Source organism: Aspergillus piperis (genome assembly GCF_003184755.1).
Source record: "Aspergillus piperis CBS 112811 unplaced genomic scaffold BO85scaffold_3, whole genome shotgun sequence".
In the NCBI taxonomy this organism is placed as follows: Eukaryota; Fungi; Ascomycota; class Eurotiomycetes; order Eurotiales; family Aspergillaceae; genus Aspergillus; species Aspergillus piperis.
This window is the reverse complement of record NW_020291593.1, coordinates 1,652,519-1,668,564: the sequence shown is the minus strand read 5'-3', so window position 1 is coordinate 1,668,564 and position 16,046 is coordinate 1,652,519. Positions and strand designations below refer to the sequence as shown.

The 16,046-nt window shown below is 49.4% G+C and overlaps 7 protein-coding genes across 7 annotated transcripts; 4 read left to right on the top strand and 3 right to left on the bottom strand.

The window, feature by feature from the left end:
* Positions 1–76: 76 nt before the first annotated feature.
* On the bottom strand, positions 77–1,061 carry BO85DRAFT_475432 (uncharacterized protein; the record flags this gene model as incomplete). The annotated part of the gene is made up of 2 exons (XM_025662726.1): positions 892–1,061; positions 77–826 (listed from the first exon to the last, which is right to left on the bottom strand). Exons 1-2 carry the CDS (start codon positions 937–939, stop codon positions 77–79), a joined length of 798 nt encoding a protein of 265 aa, XP_025519259.1. The 5' UTR covers positions 940–1,061.
* A 1,128-nt stretch (positions 1,062–2,189) lies between these two features.
* Positions 2,190–2,931, bottom strand: BO85DRAFT_475431 (uncharacterized protein). Its single transcript, XM_025662725.1, has 2 exons — positions 2,674–2,931; positions 2,190–2,616 (listed from the first exon to the last, which is right to left on the bottom strand). Exons 1-2 carry the CDS (start codon positions 2,785–2,787, stop codon positions 2,302–2,304), a joined length of 429 nt encoding a protein of 142 aa, XP_025519258.1. The 5' UTR covers positions 2,788–2,931; the 3' UTR covers positions 2,190–2,301.
* Positions 2,932–4,165: 1,234 nt separating this feature from the next.
* On the top strand, positions 4,166–6,178 carry BO85DRAFT_446491 (Ygr210 GTPase family protein). Its single transcript, XM_025659513.1, has 11 exons — positions 4,166–4,281; positions 4,341–4,398; positions 4,467–4,476; positions 4,583–4,851; positions 4,919–5,012; positions 5,061–5,092; positions 5,147–5,358; positions 5,416–5,621; positions 5,675–5,854; positions 5,912–6,032; positions 6,090–6,178. Exons 1-11 carry the CDS (start codon positions 4,246–4,248, stop codon positions 6,114–6,116), a joined length of 1,245 nt encoding a protein of 414 aa, XP_025519257.1. The 5' UTR covers positions 4,166–4,245; the 3' UTR covers positions 6,117–6,178.
* An 80-nt stretch (positions 6,179–6,258) lies between these two features.
* On the bottom strand, positions 6,259–6,768 carry BO85DRAFT_485066 (uncharacterized protein; the record flags this gene model as incomplete). Its single annotated transcript, XM_025663295.1, has 2 exons — positions 6,259–6,270; positions 6,364–6,768. The coding sequence occupies 2 exons, from the start codon at positions 6,766–6,768 to the stop codon at positions 6,259–6,261; spliced, it is 417 nt and encodes a 138-aa protein (XP_025519256.1).
* Positions 6,769–7,093: 325 nt separating this feature from the next.
* Positions 7,094–9,056, top strand: BO85DRAFT_475429 (SET domain-containing protein). Its single transcript, XM_025662724.1, has 4 exons — positions 7,094–7,471; positions 7,582–8,108; positions 8,171–8,759; positions 8,873–9,056. Exons 1-4 carry the CDS (start codon positions 7,175–7,177, stop codon positions 8,951–8,953), a joined length of 1,494 nt encoding a protein of 497 aa, XP_025519255.1. The 5' UTR covers positions 7,094–7,174; the 3' UTR covers positions 8,954–9,056.
* Positions 9,057–11,373: 2,317 nt separating this feature from the next.
* BO85DRAFT_194402 (uncharacterized protein) lies at positions 11,374–11,873 on the top strand. The gene has a single exon (XM_025654458.1). It carries the CDS (start codon positions 11,495–11,497, stop codon positions 11,837–11,839), a length of 345 nt encoding a protein of 114 aa, XP_025519254.1. The 5' UTR covers positions 11,374–11,494; the 3' UTR covers positions 11,840–11,873.
* A 658-nt stretch (positions 11,874–12,531) lies between these two features.
* Positions 12,532–15,880, top strand: facB (C6 transcription factor FacB/Cat8). The gene is made up of 5 exons (XM_025664913.1): positions 12,532–13,354; positions 13,465–13,775; positions 13,833–14,113; positions 14,170–14,527; positions 14,584–15,880. Exons 1-5 carry the CDS (start codon positions 12,871–12,873, stop codon positions 15,739–15,741), a joined length of 2,592 nt encoding a protein of 863 aa, XP_025519253.1. The 5' UTR covers positions 12,532–12,870; the 3' UTR covers positions 15,742–15,880.
* Positions 15,881–16,046: the final 166 nt, after the last annotated feature.

Below are 16,046 nucleotides of genomic sequence, written 5' to 3'. Positions count from 1 at the left end.
AACATTACATACGGGAAAATCCAATATATAAAACGCGCTTTGCTTTTCATAACATCATCCATCAATGGCCCAGAAATCAAGCCCTCTGGTCCGACTGCAAAGCCTGGTACGGGTGCTGGTTATCGATGCCCTTCTGTCTACCGGCATTGGTACCGTCAGGACCACTCTCCGCAGTCTTACGCTGGAAGCCACCCTGCGCCAACCGACCGGGGTCATTCTCGCTACCGATGTCAGTAGTCCAGCTAGCATTCGGCGCATCATCAGGAATATCTCCTTCCTTCAGGTTGGCACCCTTGGGCTTGCTGTCACTCAAGCTACCAGTCACATCGTGAACGTAAGACGGCGCAGCTCCAGCATTGTACTGGCTGCTGTAGCCGCTGCCACTAGCCGGAGCGGGCTGCTGCTGCTGCTGCTGCTGGGAGTAGCTAGCACCACCGCTTCTTCCTCCTCCAGAGGACTGTTGCTGCTGAGACAGCTTCTGAGAAGCAGGGTACTGGCCCTGGCCGATACCGAGTTCCTTCTGGGCAGCAGTGGGACCACCGACGTAGCCGGACTCGGGAAGGTGAGCGCCAGGGTAGCTGCCCTGTCCGCCTAGACCCTCGGCGTACTTGTCCTGGGTGTCGGCGTTGGAGTCGAGCTTGGTAGCGGCACTGGTGTCGGTGGTTCGGACAGTGGATTGACCTGCGGAAACGCCCATGGGCTGAGCTCCGCGGTTCTGAGAGAAAGCGCCGCCCTGGGTGGCTGATTCGGCGGCCAAGGAGTCGTTGGTGATGGGACCAGCGGGCTCTTTAATAGGGTTGTTTCTGCGCTCGGGGTCGGAAGTGACCTTTGTTGAAAATCAGCATCTATGCCTCAATTGTAACTTGGGCAGTGCCGAAGCAAGTGACATACCTTAGTGCTTCTCTGGCCAGGGGGGATGGGCTGTCCTTGGAGATCCATGGTTATAATGGTTGTTATATGAGATATAGGAGAGGTATAGAAAAGAGTAGTGTTAAGAGGATTAAATTACTGGACTGGTTTAGTTGATTGATTGATTGATTGTTAGATAGAATGAATTAAACTGCTATCCCAACCAACAACTCACAACGACAAAAAAGCCATCTATATACTCTACGACCGAGTGAACCAAATGAAACGGATGGCGTCAACTTCCCCGAGTCTGAGCGCTTTGCTTGAGTTCATCCCAGCACATGATGTCATACTGACATTACGACGAGCCCACCGAATTCAACAGAGAACAAGCGAACAAGGTACGTCAACGAGCAGTATCTGGTCTCCAGTTGTGGCGTCAATCAAAACTAAACCATCGAAAAAAGAAGGGAGACAAGCAAGACAGGAATTCTACGTCTTCCAGATCAGCGAACTGGGCTGTTGTTTTCTGCAGGGGAACCCGGCCCCTCGCCCCCCCCCCCCCCCCCCCCCCCCCCCCCCCCCTTCGCCCCTTCCCCTTTGTGCCGGATGTTGCCCTCGAGGGCCCAGACAACTTCGGTAGGATCCACCCACATGTCTGATTGCCATTTCCGGTAGAACTAATCAGGTATGAGCTCTTGCTTAGGTATGGTTGTTGCTATGATGTTTTTGTTCTCTCTCTATTGCGTAGATTACTAGTGGCTTGGATGCTTTGCTGGCCTCTAGGTGGTATTGCTGGTATGACGTCATGGTGGTTGGGTGCATGAGGAAATGCTCCCTCTATACTACTCATCTCTTGTTACAAAGGATATGTGTTCAATGCCTGGCTATTGAAGTACATTATGGGATGCTTTTCCGTTCTCTAGCTACTACGGTCTTGACTGTGCCGTTTGACTGTTTGAAAGGTCCTAGGGTTTCTGTCCGCAAGCCGATTGGACCGGCTGTGTAGTATTGCTTAGCCTACTTGAGTTGATAGTACTACTAGTGGTAGTATTAGTCTTCCAAAGTAGACTAGAATATGAAGAAGCTTTTATTCAATTTCGTAGTAGCAATTACAGATCAATGCCCAATGTAGCTGAACAATCAAGCACATGAAACAATTGATGCTTCTTTTACTAGTTCCTGCGCGGGTAGACAATATATTTATAGCATACAAGTGGAAATTGAAACTAAGCTATCTCGAACAGCAATCTACATTGGCACTACCAGTATACTATTCACTATAAGAACATGAATGATAGTACAATACGACCATAGGGAGAATACTAGTAAGATAAAATGGTTATAGGACATTCATTTTGATTCATTAAATGCTCAAGTCATAATAGTACACATAAAAAGTAGGCCGTAGTCAATACGCCCTCCCCAACATTAACTCATAATATATCCAATTTACCGGTAAAGAGCATCCCGGGGCAGACCTTCAAGGTTATCCTTGCCCTGGCGTCCAACACCACTCATGGGTTGCGTGTTCTTGTGGTATTCTTCTCCAGATACCCGGACACTGCTGCTTGCAGTTGCGGGTTCTCTCAAGGCGCTGTTGTTCTCGCCCGAAACGGGTCCTTCGCGACCACCCGAACCGACGTTGACAGTTCTCTGGTCCATAGAGTTCCAGTCGCTAGCACGAGGGGGATCCTCGGGCAATGGCAGGTTGGACTGGGCCTTATCGATCTGGGCCTGCTTGTCGGTGTTCTCATCGATGATGGACTGGAGTATATTATTTAGTATACGTCAAAAGAGACATTAGGTCAAGTGAGGAATTACCTTCATGGCAGAGACGTTAGAGTTCTTGGGGGTCTTGCCATCATGAGCATGGGAGGCATGGGACTCGGGCTTGCGGATGTCCTGGATGGTGGTGTGGAAAGTCTGTTCGGACATTTTGGATGAAGTTGTGTGTGTGGTTGATGAAGTGGTAATTGAGGTGAAGTTTGTGGTTTGAGATGCGATAAATTGATTGTTGAGGATGGATTGAAAGTTGATTGATTGCTAGGATGATTCTGATGGGATAAATGTACCTTTAATATGTTGTTGCAGTGGACGAGAACCGATGGGCGTGGCTGGTGACGTTGGCCGCGACGACGTCATACAAGCCGGCTACACCTTGGTTCGCCTTGCAACCAACCCAGCATCATTGACCCCTTCATCATAGGGGCTACAGTGTCCACTCAATTATGGAGACTATGACCGAATAAGACAAGTCTTGACTGGAAATCGTTCTATTGGATGAGGGAATATCAAGAAGTTGCCGGTGAAACAGCGGCCCCTGAAGCCTTGGGATTGTCTGATCGATGATGGCAACAATAACGACAGTTCTCCGCATAGCAGAATGCTGATACTGTGTACCTGGAATCTATCATTCCTTCTCATTCCTTTAACTTCTTGACCCCATTTTTATTACATATTCATCTCTAAAGTCGCACCGGTGAAGGGACAGGAGTCGCTCTAAGCCAAGCCCCAGGTACATGGGATCAGCACGCCAGTGATGCCATATGAGATCTGATACTGAAGGTAGAACAATCCAGGGACATCATCAAGCAGCCCAAAGCGGGGTCAATGCTCGTTGAGATGAGATACCTGCAACCTTCTCCAGTCTGAGGAGTGACGTACCACTTAGGTGTCCAACGATTCTCGAGTGGTATTGATACACGAGTCTGCAAATGAGGCATGCACCTGCTACACAGCACTGGCTTCAAAACGGAGCACTGATTTCCGATCGTGTATGCAAACACATTGCATCCGAGACTCGAATCGCGCCTATACTCGTGAATACGTATCTCTGGTTGATATAGGTGATGTTGGGCTTGGACATTGGGCTAAGTCTAATCCAGTATAGCGAGTCTTCGGCATCTTACTCGGAGTTACAAACTTTCCATATCAGCATTGAAAGTCATATAGATACGAACTTAGACTTGATCTCCGCTTTTCTCAAGGGAAGACAATACTATCAAGGGTGACTGTCAATCTGAGGACGGACCGAAAGCGATGCTTGTCACAACGCGTAGGCTATTGCACCCCACAGACGTAGCATGAAACCACTGGGCTTTGTGGCAGCTCCAAGCATCGTTAGTAGCGTCAAGCATATCAATTTCAATCAATGTTGATGCCTGAGAACAGAATTATATCGAAGAGATCTTGTTCAGAGTCAGGGACAATCGGGGTCCCGATCGGGAACGGCGGCCTCAGACCGCCTTCCTAGGGAGGATGGCAGAAATTGATTGTCTCCCCGCTGATGCAGAAATGATTTCCCCAACACTCAAGCGATCAGATCGATGTTATTTTCTTAAAATCATTCTTTTCTTGCTCATATACCTTAGAGATTGCTGCGCGCGTTGTAAGATGCCTAGAGATCCGTTAATTGGGCTGGTCGGAAAGGTCTGGGATCCTTTTACCCCTCATACGAGACGCCGCTGATCGAAGTGAGGGGCATGTAGCCATCCAGCGGAAAATCGACCACATTAAATAGTCTGACAGATGCCTCTTCCAAAGTCGGTAAGCTACTTAAGTTCTGCACTTTAAATTGTGTCGGAGCACAAACTTATGGCATGTTTCACATCCAGGAAATTTCCCGTATGTTCAATCCTATTGCCGTTATCGTCCTACATCGATATAGATATCGCCCTTCGGACGCCGTAATGGACCGTTTATCAGAGCTGTTCTGACTGGCAAAACACAGTTTCACTACGATCGATCCCCAGCGCGCCATCGGCTACCTTCAGATAGAATGCGCCTGTCAACGATTCAATGTCTCCGATAAGTGCAAGCCGAACTACGGAGGATGTGTGGAGGGACGGCGCTCTGTTCCCATTGAACTTCTGGATGTCGCAGGTCTTGTACCAGGTGCACACCAAGGACGCGGTCTGGGTAACAAGTTCTTGGATGACCTGCGCCATGCCGATGCTTTAATCCACGTTGTGGACGTTAGTGGAACAACCGATGCGGAAGGTATGGAATTTTGATTTCTGGGAAAATCTCGGAACGGCATCACTGATGTCGCACTCTACAAATACAGGCAAAGCTACACGAGGATACGATCCGTCACAGGATATTGAATGGCTGAGGTCGGAAATTGTACGCTGGGTTCTGGGAAACCTCATGCAGAAATGGTATGCTTGAGCGCCAGGAGCTACATAATCAGGGCTAATACCGTGCAGGGGTTCCATCAAGAGGAGGCACATGGCAGTCAGTAAGTTTGGTCATAAATCAGCCAGAAGCATCTTTCTGTGCTAATCAATATCAGAGGCTACGGCCGTGGATACCTTGCAAGCCCAGTTTTCCGGTTACGGAGGTACAAATGCGATTGTTGCCCGATGCTTGGATCGGATGGGGTTGAAAGAGCCTCTCGAGGAGTGGTCCGATGAGACCGTCGAGAAGGTCGTTGAAGCCTTCATCGCAGAGAAGTTCCCGACAGTCTTCGCCTTGAACAAAATTGATCATCCGGATGCAGACAAGGTTGGTCATATATCTCAAGTCACCATGTTGCCGTCGTTACTGACAAGGTGGACTTAGAATATTAGCAAAATCGCTAAGATGCAAGACCCTCAAACAATCGTACTCTGCTCCGCCATCTCAGAAGTTTTTCTCCGGAGGCTGGCAAAACAGGGATACATTAAATACGTTGAAGGAAGCGAATTCTTAGATACGAGGGAGGACCTTATCGAAATGGGCGATCCCGATGGAGGCGGCCTCAAGGAAATGGACGAGAAGCTCACACAGTACGAAGACACTATATATGCCCTTCTAGTGGGCCATGCTAACATGCACATAGGCGCGTTGAGAACTTGAAAGACATGGTGCTTTATCGTTTCGGGTCTACAGGAGTTGTCCAATGCCTTTCACGTGCTGCAGAACTGCTGGGACTCGTGCCTGTCTTCCCCGTTCGCAACATCTCCACCTTCTCTTCTGGTGCCGGAACGGCTGTTTTCCGTGATTGCGTTCTTGTTGGCAAGTGAGTGATCCTGATATGAAACCTATTGCTCCAACTGGACCTTCTGACGCCGAGCAGGAATACCACTGTAGGCGACGTTGCTCGCAAGGTGATGGGTGACGTACCCATCTCCTACATTGAAGGAGTCGGTGGCACCCGTGTCTCCGAGGACGAAATAGTGGAAGTAGGAAAGCACGATGTAGGATTTCCTGTTCAAATCAAGCTGCTTGCGCCAAAGCTAACCTTTCTATTTTAGGTGCTGTCGTTCAAACCTGGTCGATAGATCCTGCTATTCAAGATTTTATGTACAGTCAACATGATAATGAAACACAAGTACTGAGATGATACAGTTCCAAGACTAGCATCTTCCAGTCCGATTTAAACCGCTCCTGAGCTTTTCCCATTACCAATATATGACCCTGGCCTTAATGACCCTTCTATCAGAGCAAAATCAGTTAGCCACTCAACTGAACTCCGTGAGGTTTATAATGAATGGTATAGGCTTGCATGGGTTTTACATTGGCACTTACATGGCCTCTCTCATCATTCATTCCAATAATCGGCTCTGGTGCCTTCGGATGTTCCTGCTTCGCCTTCTTTCCATGCTGACTACCTCCCTTTTCTGTTGCTCCCTGAGGCTTTGCGTCGTTACCCCCGCCCTCCTTCCTGTCCTGCATAACAGAAGCTGATGCATCTGTTGTTGGGTCTGTAGTATCATTTTTCTCTGCTCGGTTAACTGCATTATCCTCCGCCCCAGTACCCTTCCAGTCTTTGCCCAGGCCGCTGTTTAGGCGTGCTTGCACGCTTCTCGGGGTATGAATCGCAGCCGGCTGCCAGATAGAGCGCAGTGGAAGCAGACATGGTGTTGGAGGCCGCGGTACAAGCAGATTGTGGAGCTTTGAAGCTGAAGACTGAATGCGGGTGTTGGCAGGCATATTGGTGGTTGTAGTACTGAAGCAGCTAGTAGACCTTGGGGTAAAAGTAGTTCTTATTGACGCAGCACTATGTCTTTCACGTATAGCAAGAATAATAACTTATCTGTCCGGGTTAAGTCAGAACATCCCCGCAGTTTCAATTAATACTAGCTAAGGTCCGATCGAGTTCGCCTGGAGAATCCGGCTCGACAGCTTTTGTATGACGTCTACATGCCGCAATGTACCCCAGTTGCGATCAACGGTCATGGATAGGGCTTAGGGCATGGAGATAGCTCCCCGCCTTCTTATCGATAAGGACAAACAAACACCTGACATGTACGTCGCAGGACTGCACCATGCTCGCTTTATAGTGTTCGAAGGCATTTGCTACTGCAAAAGTAACGCCCCGTAACTGAAACTTTACAAAATGAAGCACGATTACTATCCGATTGAGACGCTTCCGTCGTGGATAAAGCTCAACGGGGTCTCCGTCCATGGTATCGCTTTCCGCAAATTGCAAGCAGATGATGGCACCGACAAGGGGTCTGCAATTGTTGCAACTGAGGTAAAAGCAGGTGGCAATGAAAAAAGCGACGCAGTAGAGTCGGAGGTACTTCTACGAGTACCGTCTGACTTGGTCCTGTCATTCGATTTTGTTGAAGAATATTCCAAATCGGATAGACAGCTCCGTGAGGTATTAGAAGCTGTCGGGAACTTTGGAAGAGTAGGTTCTACTTCCTCATTGTATTCCGATTTTCGCCGAACAAATACCGTGTTTATGGCCTCTTCGGAGAGACGGATGAGCTCGTGTTAATTCTATGCTGATCTGTACAGACAGCCAGAGGCGCCATATTAATCTTCCTTCTCGTGCAACTTACCCACTCTAGCCCGGACTATGCGCATGAGCGGCACCAGATTGGACTATCGAGCCCTTGGACCGAATATTTGAAGTATATGCCGTCCTCTATACCTTTGCCTACATTCTACAGTGAAGAGGAGTTAGAGCTCTTGCGCGGGTCCTCGTTGAGGTTGGCTGTGCATGCGAAGATTGCCTCGCTGGAGAAAGAATTCGAACACCTGCGTCTGAGCACAGAGGGCTTGGACTGGTGTGAAAAGTATTGGTGGGATGAGGATACGGGGAGACTGACGTTCAACGATTGGAAATATGTCGATGCGCTGTACCGGTCACGCATGGTAGATCTGCCTCGGCATGGACATGCCATGGTTCCATGTATTGATATGGCAAACCATGCTCCTGAGGGGACGGTCAAGTCGTTGTATGACGAGGATGCCGATGGGAATGCTGTGTTGCAGCTGCGGGATGGACGGAGCTTGCAGGCTGATGAGGAGGTTACGATCTCGTAAGTACTGTCTTTATATTGACTACTTGTTGGTTGTTTTCGCTTAAGCTGACGATATCAAGGTATGGTGATGAGAAGTCCGCTTCAGAAATGATTTTCTCATATGGATTCCTCGACGAGCATACCACGGACGCGAAGCAGATCTTCCTTGACTTGGACATCCCAGATGATGATCCTTTAAAGATAGCAAAGAAAGCATTCTGCAAAGATACGCCCGGGGTCAAGATATCTACTTCCTCTAGCGGCTCAGAAACAGCCGCAACTACAACCTGGGACAGCACCATCATTTGGTGGGCATGCGTAAATGAAGAAGACGGGCTGGACTTCAACGTTCTTCAAACCACCGACGGTGGCAGGGAACTTAAATCTACCTGGAACGGGCAGGAAGTGAGGGACGCAAGCTGTCTCAGGGACCTGCTAGCTGCAGATCCCCAATGGGACATCTACCAGCTCCGTGCGGTGGTGCTCATCCTCGAGCGGTTGGAGACCCAATTCTTCGTCCTCCGCCAAGCCGACATGATGATTAGCGAGATCCGCGAGAACGAAGACATGCGTGCTATTTTCGAACCATTTGTGTTTCAGACAATCTTGAGGTTACGAGAGCTGGAGTCCAAGCTTATGGAACGGGCAATTGAGGACCTCGTTAACCAGGTACGTTGTGTGATATTATTCCCGTTCGCTACCCCTTACCCCATATTGTAAACCCCACACAGTAAATCAAACATAACCAAAAAGATACTAATTGTCGATCCTTCAAACAACAGCGGGAAACTCTCATGTCAAGCCCCGCAGTCAACGCCTACCTTGCCCAACAATCAGGGGACATCGAGGAGGATTTCTCTTGAAAGTGAACTACGATCTTTAAAAACACCCACTTGCGCACATCTAGTCTAGCTAGTTATCCATCTCAAACCCACTATAGCAATGAAACAATCTAGCCAAGCAACCCTAGTTAGTCAATAACTAGTTAACGAGTAGCACAGTTGCCAACCTATCTATCTGCAACCACCAGACCAACCACCTAATCAAACCCAACACAAACCCCATCATGCATGCCGATCCTTCATCAAGTCCTACTACTTCCTGCGCAGCAAGCAACTAGTTATAAATTAACTCATCTCGTATCAAACCCCCACAATAATACCCAACCCGTAACAGCACCGTAAATTCTAAACCATGGCCACAAAAACGTGGAGGTACCAGATTTCCACCTAGCTACTAAGCCACCACCACCCCCGGAAGATCTGAGTTTGAGTTAGTCTGAGTAAGTAAGTTATATTATCTTACCCACCGCGGGGTAAAGCGATCCTACGAGAGCGTTGGATTGGTTGGAAGAAGTGACGAGAAAGAAAACAAAAGGAATTAATTGGTCCTGGGGTTTGGTGAAACTTTAAATTACCATTTCTGGGCAAATGCCATTTTGTAACTAGTTTGCCTGGGAAGGATTGGCACGAGAACTATTTATTCTAATTATTATTCAAATTGGTTTTTATCACTTAAGGGACTACTATGTAGTGATGACGTTTGCTATGATTCATAAGTTGAAGTTGCCAAGGGTTGGTGATTGGTGATTGATTATTGGTAAGTAACTTGGTGCGTTAGGTTTGAGGGTTCCGATGTCGCTGAGGTGGTTTGTCTACGATTTATTTCTAAGTAGTACTGGCTGAGATTGAGTTGGTGCTGTTGGTAAGATATTATTACACTAAAGTTCGCCTGAGGGATTCGTTACTGCAGCCCTGTGGTGGGTATCTTACCAGGCATCGATCGGATAATTTGCGCGTGCTTTTGTGTCTTACCGTGAAAGTACCCACGTAAGAGGTCATCAGGTACGTACTAGGTACATCCTAGTTACATCCGGGGGGAGAGGGGGATGTGAAGATGCTAGATACATATCAGGATCTCAGCTCGTGGGGCCAGATTCATGCACGCTACAGCTACGGTCCGCCATGATCGACTGCTAGAGGCCCAGGAGACCCTGGCTAACGAGAAGGTGGTCCAGCCAGCCAGCCAGCCTTCTGGGCCTGAGAGGGTTTATCGAGTGAGATATGCACAGCAGTTGCAGAGCGCCGAACTATCGACCAATGTGTGTATCACACCGGCAGGTCAACTGGCCCCAAGCAGTGCTGACTACTCCGTAATAGTCAAACCCACCACTGACAATGACCAAAAATGTCTTGCCTCAGGTGTTCATGCGCTGATGTTAAAAAAATGGAACAATAGCAGTGGGCGAATCACAACCCCCTTCCAGACTGTAGTCATTGAATGGTCCATGGATATCCGCCTCCACCTCTGCGTTTTCTCGGCAAACGCTCGGCGCACGACCAACTTTCACCGAGCCACGGTCAACATAAATGAAAAAAAGCGCTCGGAGTACCCAGGACATATTATATTAATGAATGTGATAACCACTAGTCGCTGATAAGTCTGTCGGATATCCCCGTCGGGCAGGGCGAGGAAAAAAAAAGTAAATAGAAAGAAGCAAAGAAAATTGCAGCTGAGGAGCTTTTATATGAGTGATATTGAATCCTCTTGGTGTTTCCCCACTGAGAAAATAAGCAGACTCGAATCTTGTTCAGGCCTCGTGCCATTCGATCAATGGGAATACGAGGATAATAATCCAGAATCCAAGATCAGGAGCGCTTACTCTCCGCGATCTTCCAGCCGCGAACGCCGGGGGGGAAAATCAGTGGCGACACCGCATGAGGCAGTTCATATCCAGACCCAGGGGACGTGGCCCTGACTCAAACGGGAATGGTTCGGCAAACGCTCGGATTCCCCACCTTAGTTGGGCTGGAATTCGAGAGTCAATAATAAATGGTGAGAGCAACAGATCTGCCTTGCAGTTGCATGAGAAAAATTTTCATCATCGACAATATTATAGTCAACTTTTTTTCTCTTTTCTCTCAGAAGATAGTAACTCAAAGAAAGCTGCAGATCGCTTGTAGATGAATACGTAATCTGTCTGAATAGCCACCATTCAATGTCATTTGGTAAATCAAGCGTCCGGGTGCCAGTTGGGTTCCGAATCGCGGGGAGGAGGTGGTTGGTTGTCGGCCAACCACGGTAGAGAGAAGTGGTAATATCAGAGTCTGATGGTCTGGACAGTTGGCAAAGACTTGAAAGTGATCTCCATCGGGTCCCCATTCACTCTACTACATTTGTCGGACCGCGAGCCCGGTGGAAACCGGCGAAGCTTTGCTGGCTCGGAATGCTGTGATCTTCAAGAGCCGGACCGCACTTGCGTTCTGCTAGTGTCGGTTTTGTCTGGTTCATCTACATACTAGTCCTCGTGCATTCTCCATAATCACCCCGATAATCCGTGCTTGGGAGGGGGAATAGATTGCAACCATGGGCCTTGGCAGCCATCCGTGACGATATGATTAGATATGGCAATACACGGGACACTCAACCTTGATGATACGAGAACCCCATCGTGGATCCTATCTGACTGGTTGCGTGTGTGTCTTATGGCTCGCCAATCACTTGCCCTTCTGAACACCCCTGTAAGGAGAATTAATGTAGGAATCTCCGGTGGAAAGAGGCCTTATTGCACCGGTGCCATTAATCATACATTAGTGGCCGCGCTGGTCGGAGTAGGTCTGCTGTGGACTTGCCCTTGGTGGAAGTTGTTCCTGCCGCCGCCAGTGCCGAGGCGTCGACGCGGGTTGTGCCAGGGGCCTGTCAGTGCCAACTTTTTTTTTCTTTTTTCTGATAAGGTGACAGCGAGATGATTGATGCTGATGAGACGAAGGGGCGGCGTCTTACTGCTATCTACTAGTACTAGCTTATAAGCAATTTAATGCTGTTACCTATTGGATACTACGTAGCCTCGACCAAACACATAAGTATCCCTCGTTCTCCGATGCAATACTCCGCCTCGGCTCAGCTAGTCATTTCTAGTATTTACCCGCGTATCTAGAGAGGTAGATAGATACTAACTACTAGTAATACTACTCAGACCACTAGTACATGAATGGCGAATCGATCAATGTAAGCCAGAGACGAAACCAGTGCTGTGTGTCTTGATAGTAGTAGGTGATGTTCTGCCAGTTACAAATCAGCTGCTGTCAACCGACAAGTGCCGAGGACCGGGGAAGAGAGTCACTCAATTCGAATAACCTCAGCGGCTCCAGACTTACCATACCGGTATTACTCCAACCCACAAAACCTTCCAAAGATTCCAAGTCAACATTTGGAAGCCCGCCGACTGTCGGCTGAGCGAATGAGCTGAGTCCACAATGGGGATTGGCCGGCATTCCAGCGCATGACCCACTATAGACAGCCCCACCAGCCCCCCTTTTGAGTCGGTTCAATCCTCAGGCCGCACCGCGGAACGTTTGTTACCAGGCCTGATACCTTCGCCGTACGTACTTACATCGAAAAGTTGCTTGCTTCTGGTCGCTCTTCTTCTGCCCCGTCGGTCCTCTCCTTCATCCTCACGCCTTACAAACCCATCTTACCGCCACCACACACTCTCTCTCTTTGGCTCTTCCCACCTTCTCTGTCTTTCAAAAGTCCTTCAACCCCGCTGCTATCATCCGCTTACCTTAATCTCGACACTACTTCCGCATCTCCACTTCTCCTCTCACACAGAGAGTTACACCTAGGTTCTCCAGACCTGTCTTACTGGTGATCCCAAGGCGTTCGCATCAACTACTTACTACTGAACCCCCCTCGAGTGTACCGTCGAATCTTACTCTCCAAGTCCGGCGCCAATCCGATCCATTCTCTCAAGGCAGATGCGCCGCAGCATCCAGCCAACATGCCTGGAATTCTCCCGATGAAAGTGATCAAGGTCGGGAACGGCTCTCAGAGTCGTATCGCCCAGGCCTGTGATCGTTGCAGAAGCAAGAAAATCCGTTGCGACGGCGTCCGTCCCTGTTGTACACAATGCGCCAATGTCGGCTTCGAATGCAAGACCAGCGACAAGCTCAGTCGCCGTGCTTTCCCTCGTGGATATACCGAGTCGCTGGAGGAAAGAGTGCGCGCCCTGGAGTCCGAAGTTAGGGATCTCAAGAACCTGTTAGATGAAAAGGATGAAAAGATCGATGTGCTCTCTCGTATACACTCTTTCTCTCCTTCCTCGCGTCAGAGACCTAGTGTTGCAGCGCCGTCGCCATCTGCGCCTGCAAGGTCCAACGCCCCCGATGCAGATGAGGGTGTAATCCAGATTCCACAATCCTTGCCGCCTACCGAGTCAACCTCGGCTGATATTGCAGGAATCTCCAGTACTCGCGGTTTTGTTGGTATGTTCAAACGCCCCCTCCTTGTTCACTTCCTGGCACCCATCCCCTACAAACCCCAAAACGAGAGTTGAAGCGGTTTCTGGGAAAAGGTTCATGGCTAACCCCGCCAGATGTCTTCACAAATAAACTCATAGATCAAAACCGATTGCCGTCAAATGTTGCGATCAAGTCTTTGGCCGCTCCCCCGGCCATCTCCCATTCCCGCGTCGACCAGGCCATTCGCACTGCGCCCCGGCTCGTATCCGATCAGCTCATCAACATCTTCTTCCAAGAATGGGCTCCTCTTTATCCGGTTGTTCACCGACCCACTATTCTGAAAGCTTATGAACAGTACCTTTCAGGCACCGAGTCTATGCAGGGCAGCAAACACGACTTGGCACAACTGAATTTGATCTTCGGCATTGCCGCCCTTGCTTCAATGGTAAGCTTTAACCCTAATCTAGCCAGACCATACCGGAAACTCATTGGGCTTTTGCAGTCGAGAACCAACCAGGACCCCACCTTTTTCGAAGACAATTGGTCCTCGATTCTTGAATCCATTGCCAGTGATGTATCTATTGCAACAATGCAATGCTACGTGCTCGCTCAAATGTACTGCATGACGAAGGGCGACTACACGAGCCTCCTACGCTATCGAGGTCTTGCCGTCAGTCTTAGTCAACAGCTTAGACTGCATCAGAGCCAGAAACGCTTCTCGTCGAATGCTCTCATGGCAGAAACCCGAAAGAAGGTGTTCTGGTGTCAATATACTCTCGATCGGTGAGTAGGCCCTCTCAAAGCCTTCGTAACGTATTTCTTTTCTAACCCATATCCAGATTGACCGCTGCTTTGACAGGATTGCCTGTTCTACTACGTGAAGAGGACATCAAGACCGAGTACCCCGAAGATATTGATGATGAAAACGTCACGGAATCGGGCTTCTTGCCCACTCTTCCTGGAGAGTCTACCCGTATCTCGAGTGCGATCGCGCTATTCGCCGGTTCGCGCGTGTTGAACAAGGTTTTGGAGGATATCTATCCCTCTGAGGGAGGGTATGATATCTCTCTGTCGAAGCTACGCTCAGTTGCAGAGCAATTGGATGATTGGGTGAAGGGCTTACCTGCTCACCTCCGCCTTGAGTTTTCTCAGGACAAGCCTAGCACCAATGTTACTAGTAGCCGATCGCCCCTTCTGGTAACTACTGAAAGCCCTCCTCCTACCATCACATGCGTTTACTGACTTGTTTCTAGTCCCTCGTCTACTACTTCATTCGTTCGTTGATCCACCGTCCTGCGGTCTGCTTCGGCGAGGAGCACGTCCGGTCCCCTTCTATCCTTACAGTTTCCGACTCAGCCAAGCACATCATCCAGATCCTTCAATTGCTCGATGAGAGACGTCTCTGTCTCTCTGTGAGTATCAATCGGAAGGAGCTGGTTTTCGCTACAGGACTAGGCCTTCTTTGGCAAAGCATCGGGCTGAAGCGTGACAGCAAGCTCGTCAAGGAGAGCCAAAAGTTGCTTACCGCAGTCATTGATCAATTGGAATCTGATTCGTCGTCCTCTGCCGCGGAGTTCAGCGCTTTGGCCAGTGTTTTCGTTTCTTTGAACAATAGCAGGCATGTGTCGACTGGCAAGCCGCAGGACATGTCGCCGCCCTTGCAGAGACCTTTGAAGTCCCCGAAGAAGCACCTTCAGTCGTGGAAGTCGCGCCTGAGTGAAATGACCGGTTCAAACCACCACGAAACGCCGGATTCGCCCTCCCGCAGGGCCACTATCTGCGGAGCGAGTCCCAATGCCGCCCAACGCCACATCAGGTCCTCCAGCTGGGCTAGCTTGCCACCGGACAACTTCCACGCGCTAGATGTATCTACGAACAAGACAGTCTATCCTTCGTCTTCCGGCCCGTATGATAGCAGTCATGTGCTTTCGAGCTCCGCACCCTCGGATCACCCGAGCGGACCCATCACGGTATCCGACTGGGAAGTTGTTCTGAGTGACATGGACCGCGGCTATTCGAACATCTATACCGGGATCTATGGGGGAAGGGAGTGTGGTGAAGACAGTGGTCCCTTCGCTTCCCTCACGGCTGAGTTCGCTCACAAGGGGGATCCCATGGTGGCACCGTTGTCAGCACCACACGCAGAGCTGCAAGGGTTGTCTCCCGAGGCATGGTCAGCCAGTAGCAATAGCGACGTGCCAGCCAACCAGGATCTACCGGCACAGAGTGTCCTCAGTTACTCCGACGAAGGCAGTGCCGAAGAGGGTGTGCCATACAACGATCTGCGGCTGTCGCCGGAAGAGCAGGCCAATTTTCTGGGCTCGTTCCGGAATGTCATGATTCCGGCGGTGGAAGATGAGGTGGATGAGTTTGGGCTGATTAACGGCTGGGATCGGCGACTGGCTGTCTGAGCTATCGTGCTCGGAAGACCAGCATTTTCATGAACGCAATGACCTTTGGTTTGTAAATGGAGTTTCTTCTGTATTTTGGGATTGTCAAGGTGAAGCGAGAGGATGTCTGTTCTTTTTTTTTTTTTTTTTTTTTTCCTTTGTTGTTTTCTCCCCCCGTCTGTTTCGTTTCGTGATACCTGGTCGGTGCAGGGAGTCTCGGTTTCCATTAGGCACTCTACACGGAGTGTCTGTCGGGGGTCATATCCCGACCCTTTGTCCCTATAATGTTTGAGTATATAGTATCTTGAATGATGGATCTTCAAGTA

What these genes read in the sequence shown, in the direction of transcription:
- facB (XM_025664913.1), top strand. Translation starts at nt 12,871, where the DNA reads ATGCCTGGAATTCTCCCGATGAAAGTGATCAAGGTCGGGAACGGCTCT. An exon ending in CAGTACTCGCGGTTTTGTTG is followed by an intron (nt 13,355 to 13,464) that starts GTATGTTCAAAC and finishes TAACCCCGCCAG; the next exon opens with ATGTCTTCACAAATAAACTC. An exon ending in TTGCCGCCCTTGCTTCAATG is followed by an intron (nt 13,776 to 13,832) that starts GTAAGCTTTAAC and finishes GGGCTTTTGCAG; the next exon opens with TCGAGAACCAACCAGGACCC.
- BO85DRAFT_194402 (XM_025654458.1), top strand. Translation starts at nt 11,495, where the DNA reads ATGGCAATACACGGGACACTCAACCTTGATGATACGAGAACCCCATCG.
- BO85DRAFT_475431 (XM_025662725.1), bottom strand. Translation starts at nt 2,787, where the DNA reads ATGTCCGAACAGACTTTCCACACCACCATCCAGGACATCCGCAAGCCC. An exon ending in CTAACGTCTCTGCCATGAAG is followed by an intron (nt 2,617 to 2,673) that starts GTAATTCCTCAC and finishes AATATACTCCAG; the next exon opens with TCCATCATCGATGAGAACAC.
- BO85DRAFT_475429 (XM_025662724.1), top strand. Translation starts at nt 7,175, where the DNA reads ATGAAGCACGATTACTATCCGATTGAGACGCTTCCGTCGTGGATAAAG. An exon ending in CTGTCGGGAACTTTGGAAGA is followed by an intron (nt 7,472 to 7,581) that starts GTAGGTTCTACT and finishes TGATCTGTACAG; the next exon opens with ACAGCCAGAGGCGCCATATT. An exon ending in GATGAGGAGGTTACGATCTC is followed by an intron (nt 8,109 to 8,170) that starts GTAAGTACTGTC and finishes GACGATATCAAG; the next exon opens with GTATGGTGATGAGAAGTCCG.
- BO85DRAFT_446491 (XM_025659513.1), top strand. Translation starts at nt 4,246, where the DNA reads ATGCCTAGAGATCCGTTAATTGGGCTGGTCGGAAAG. An exon ending in GGAAACCTCATGCAGAAATG is followed by an intron (nt 5,013 to 5,060) that starts GTATGCTTGAGC and finishes AATACCGTGCAG; the next exon opens with GGGTTCCATCAAGAGGAGGC. An exon ending in ATCATCCGGATGCAGACAAG is followed by an intron (nt 5,359 to 5,415) that starts GTTGGTCATATA and finishes AGGTGGACTTAG; the next exon opens with AATATTAGCAAAATCGCTAA.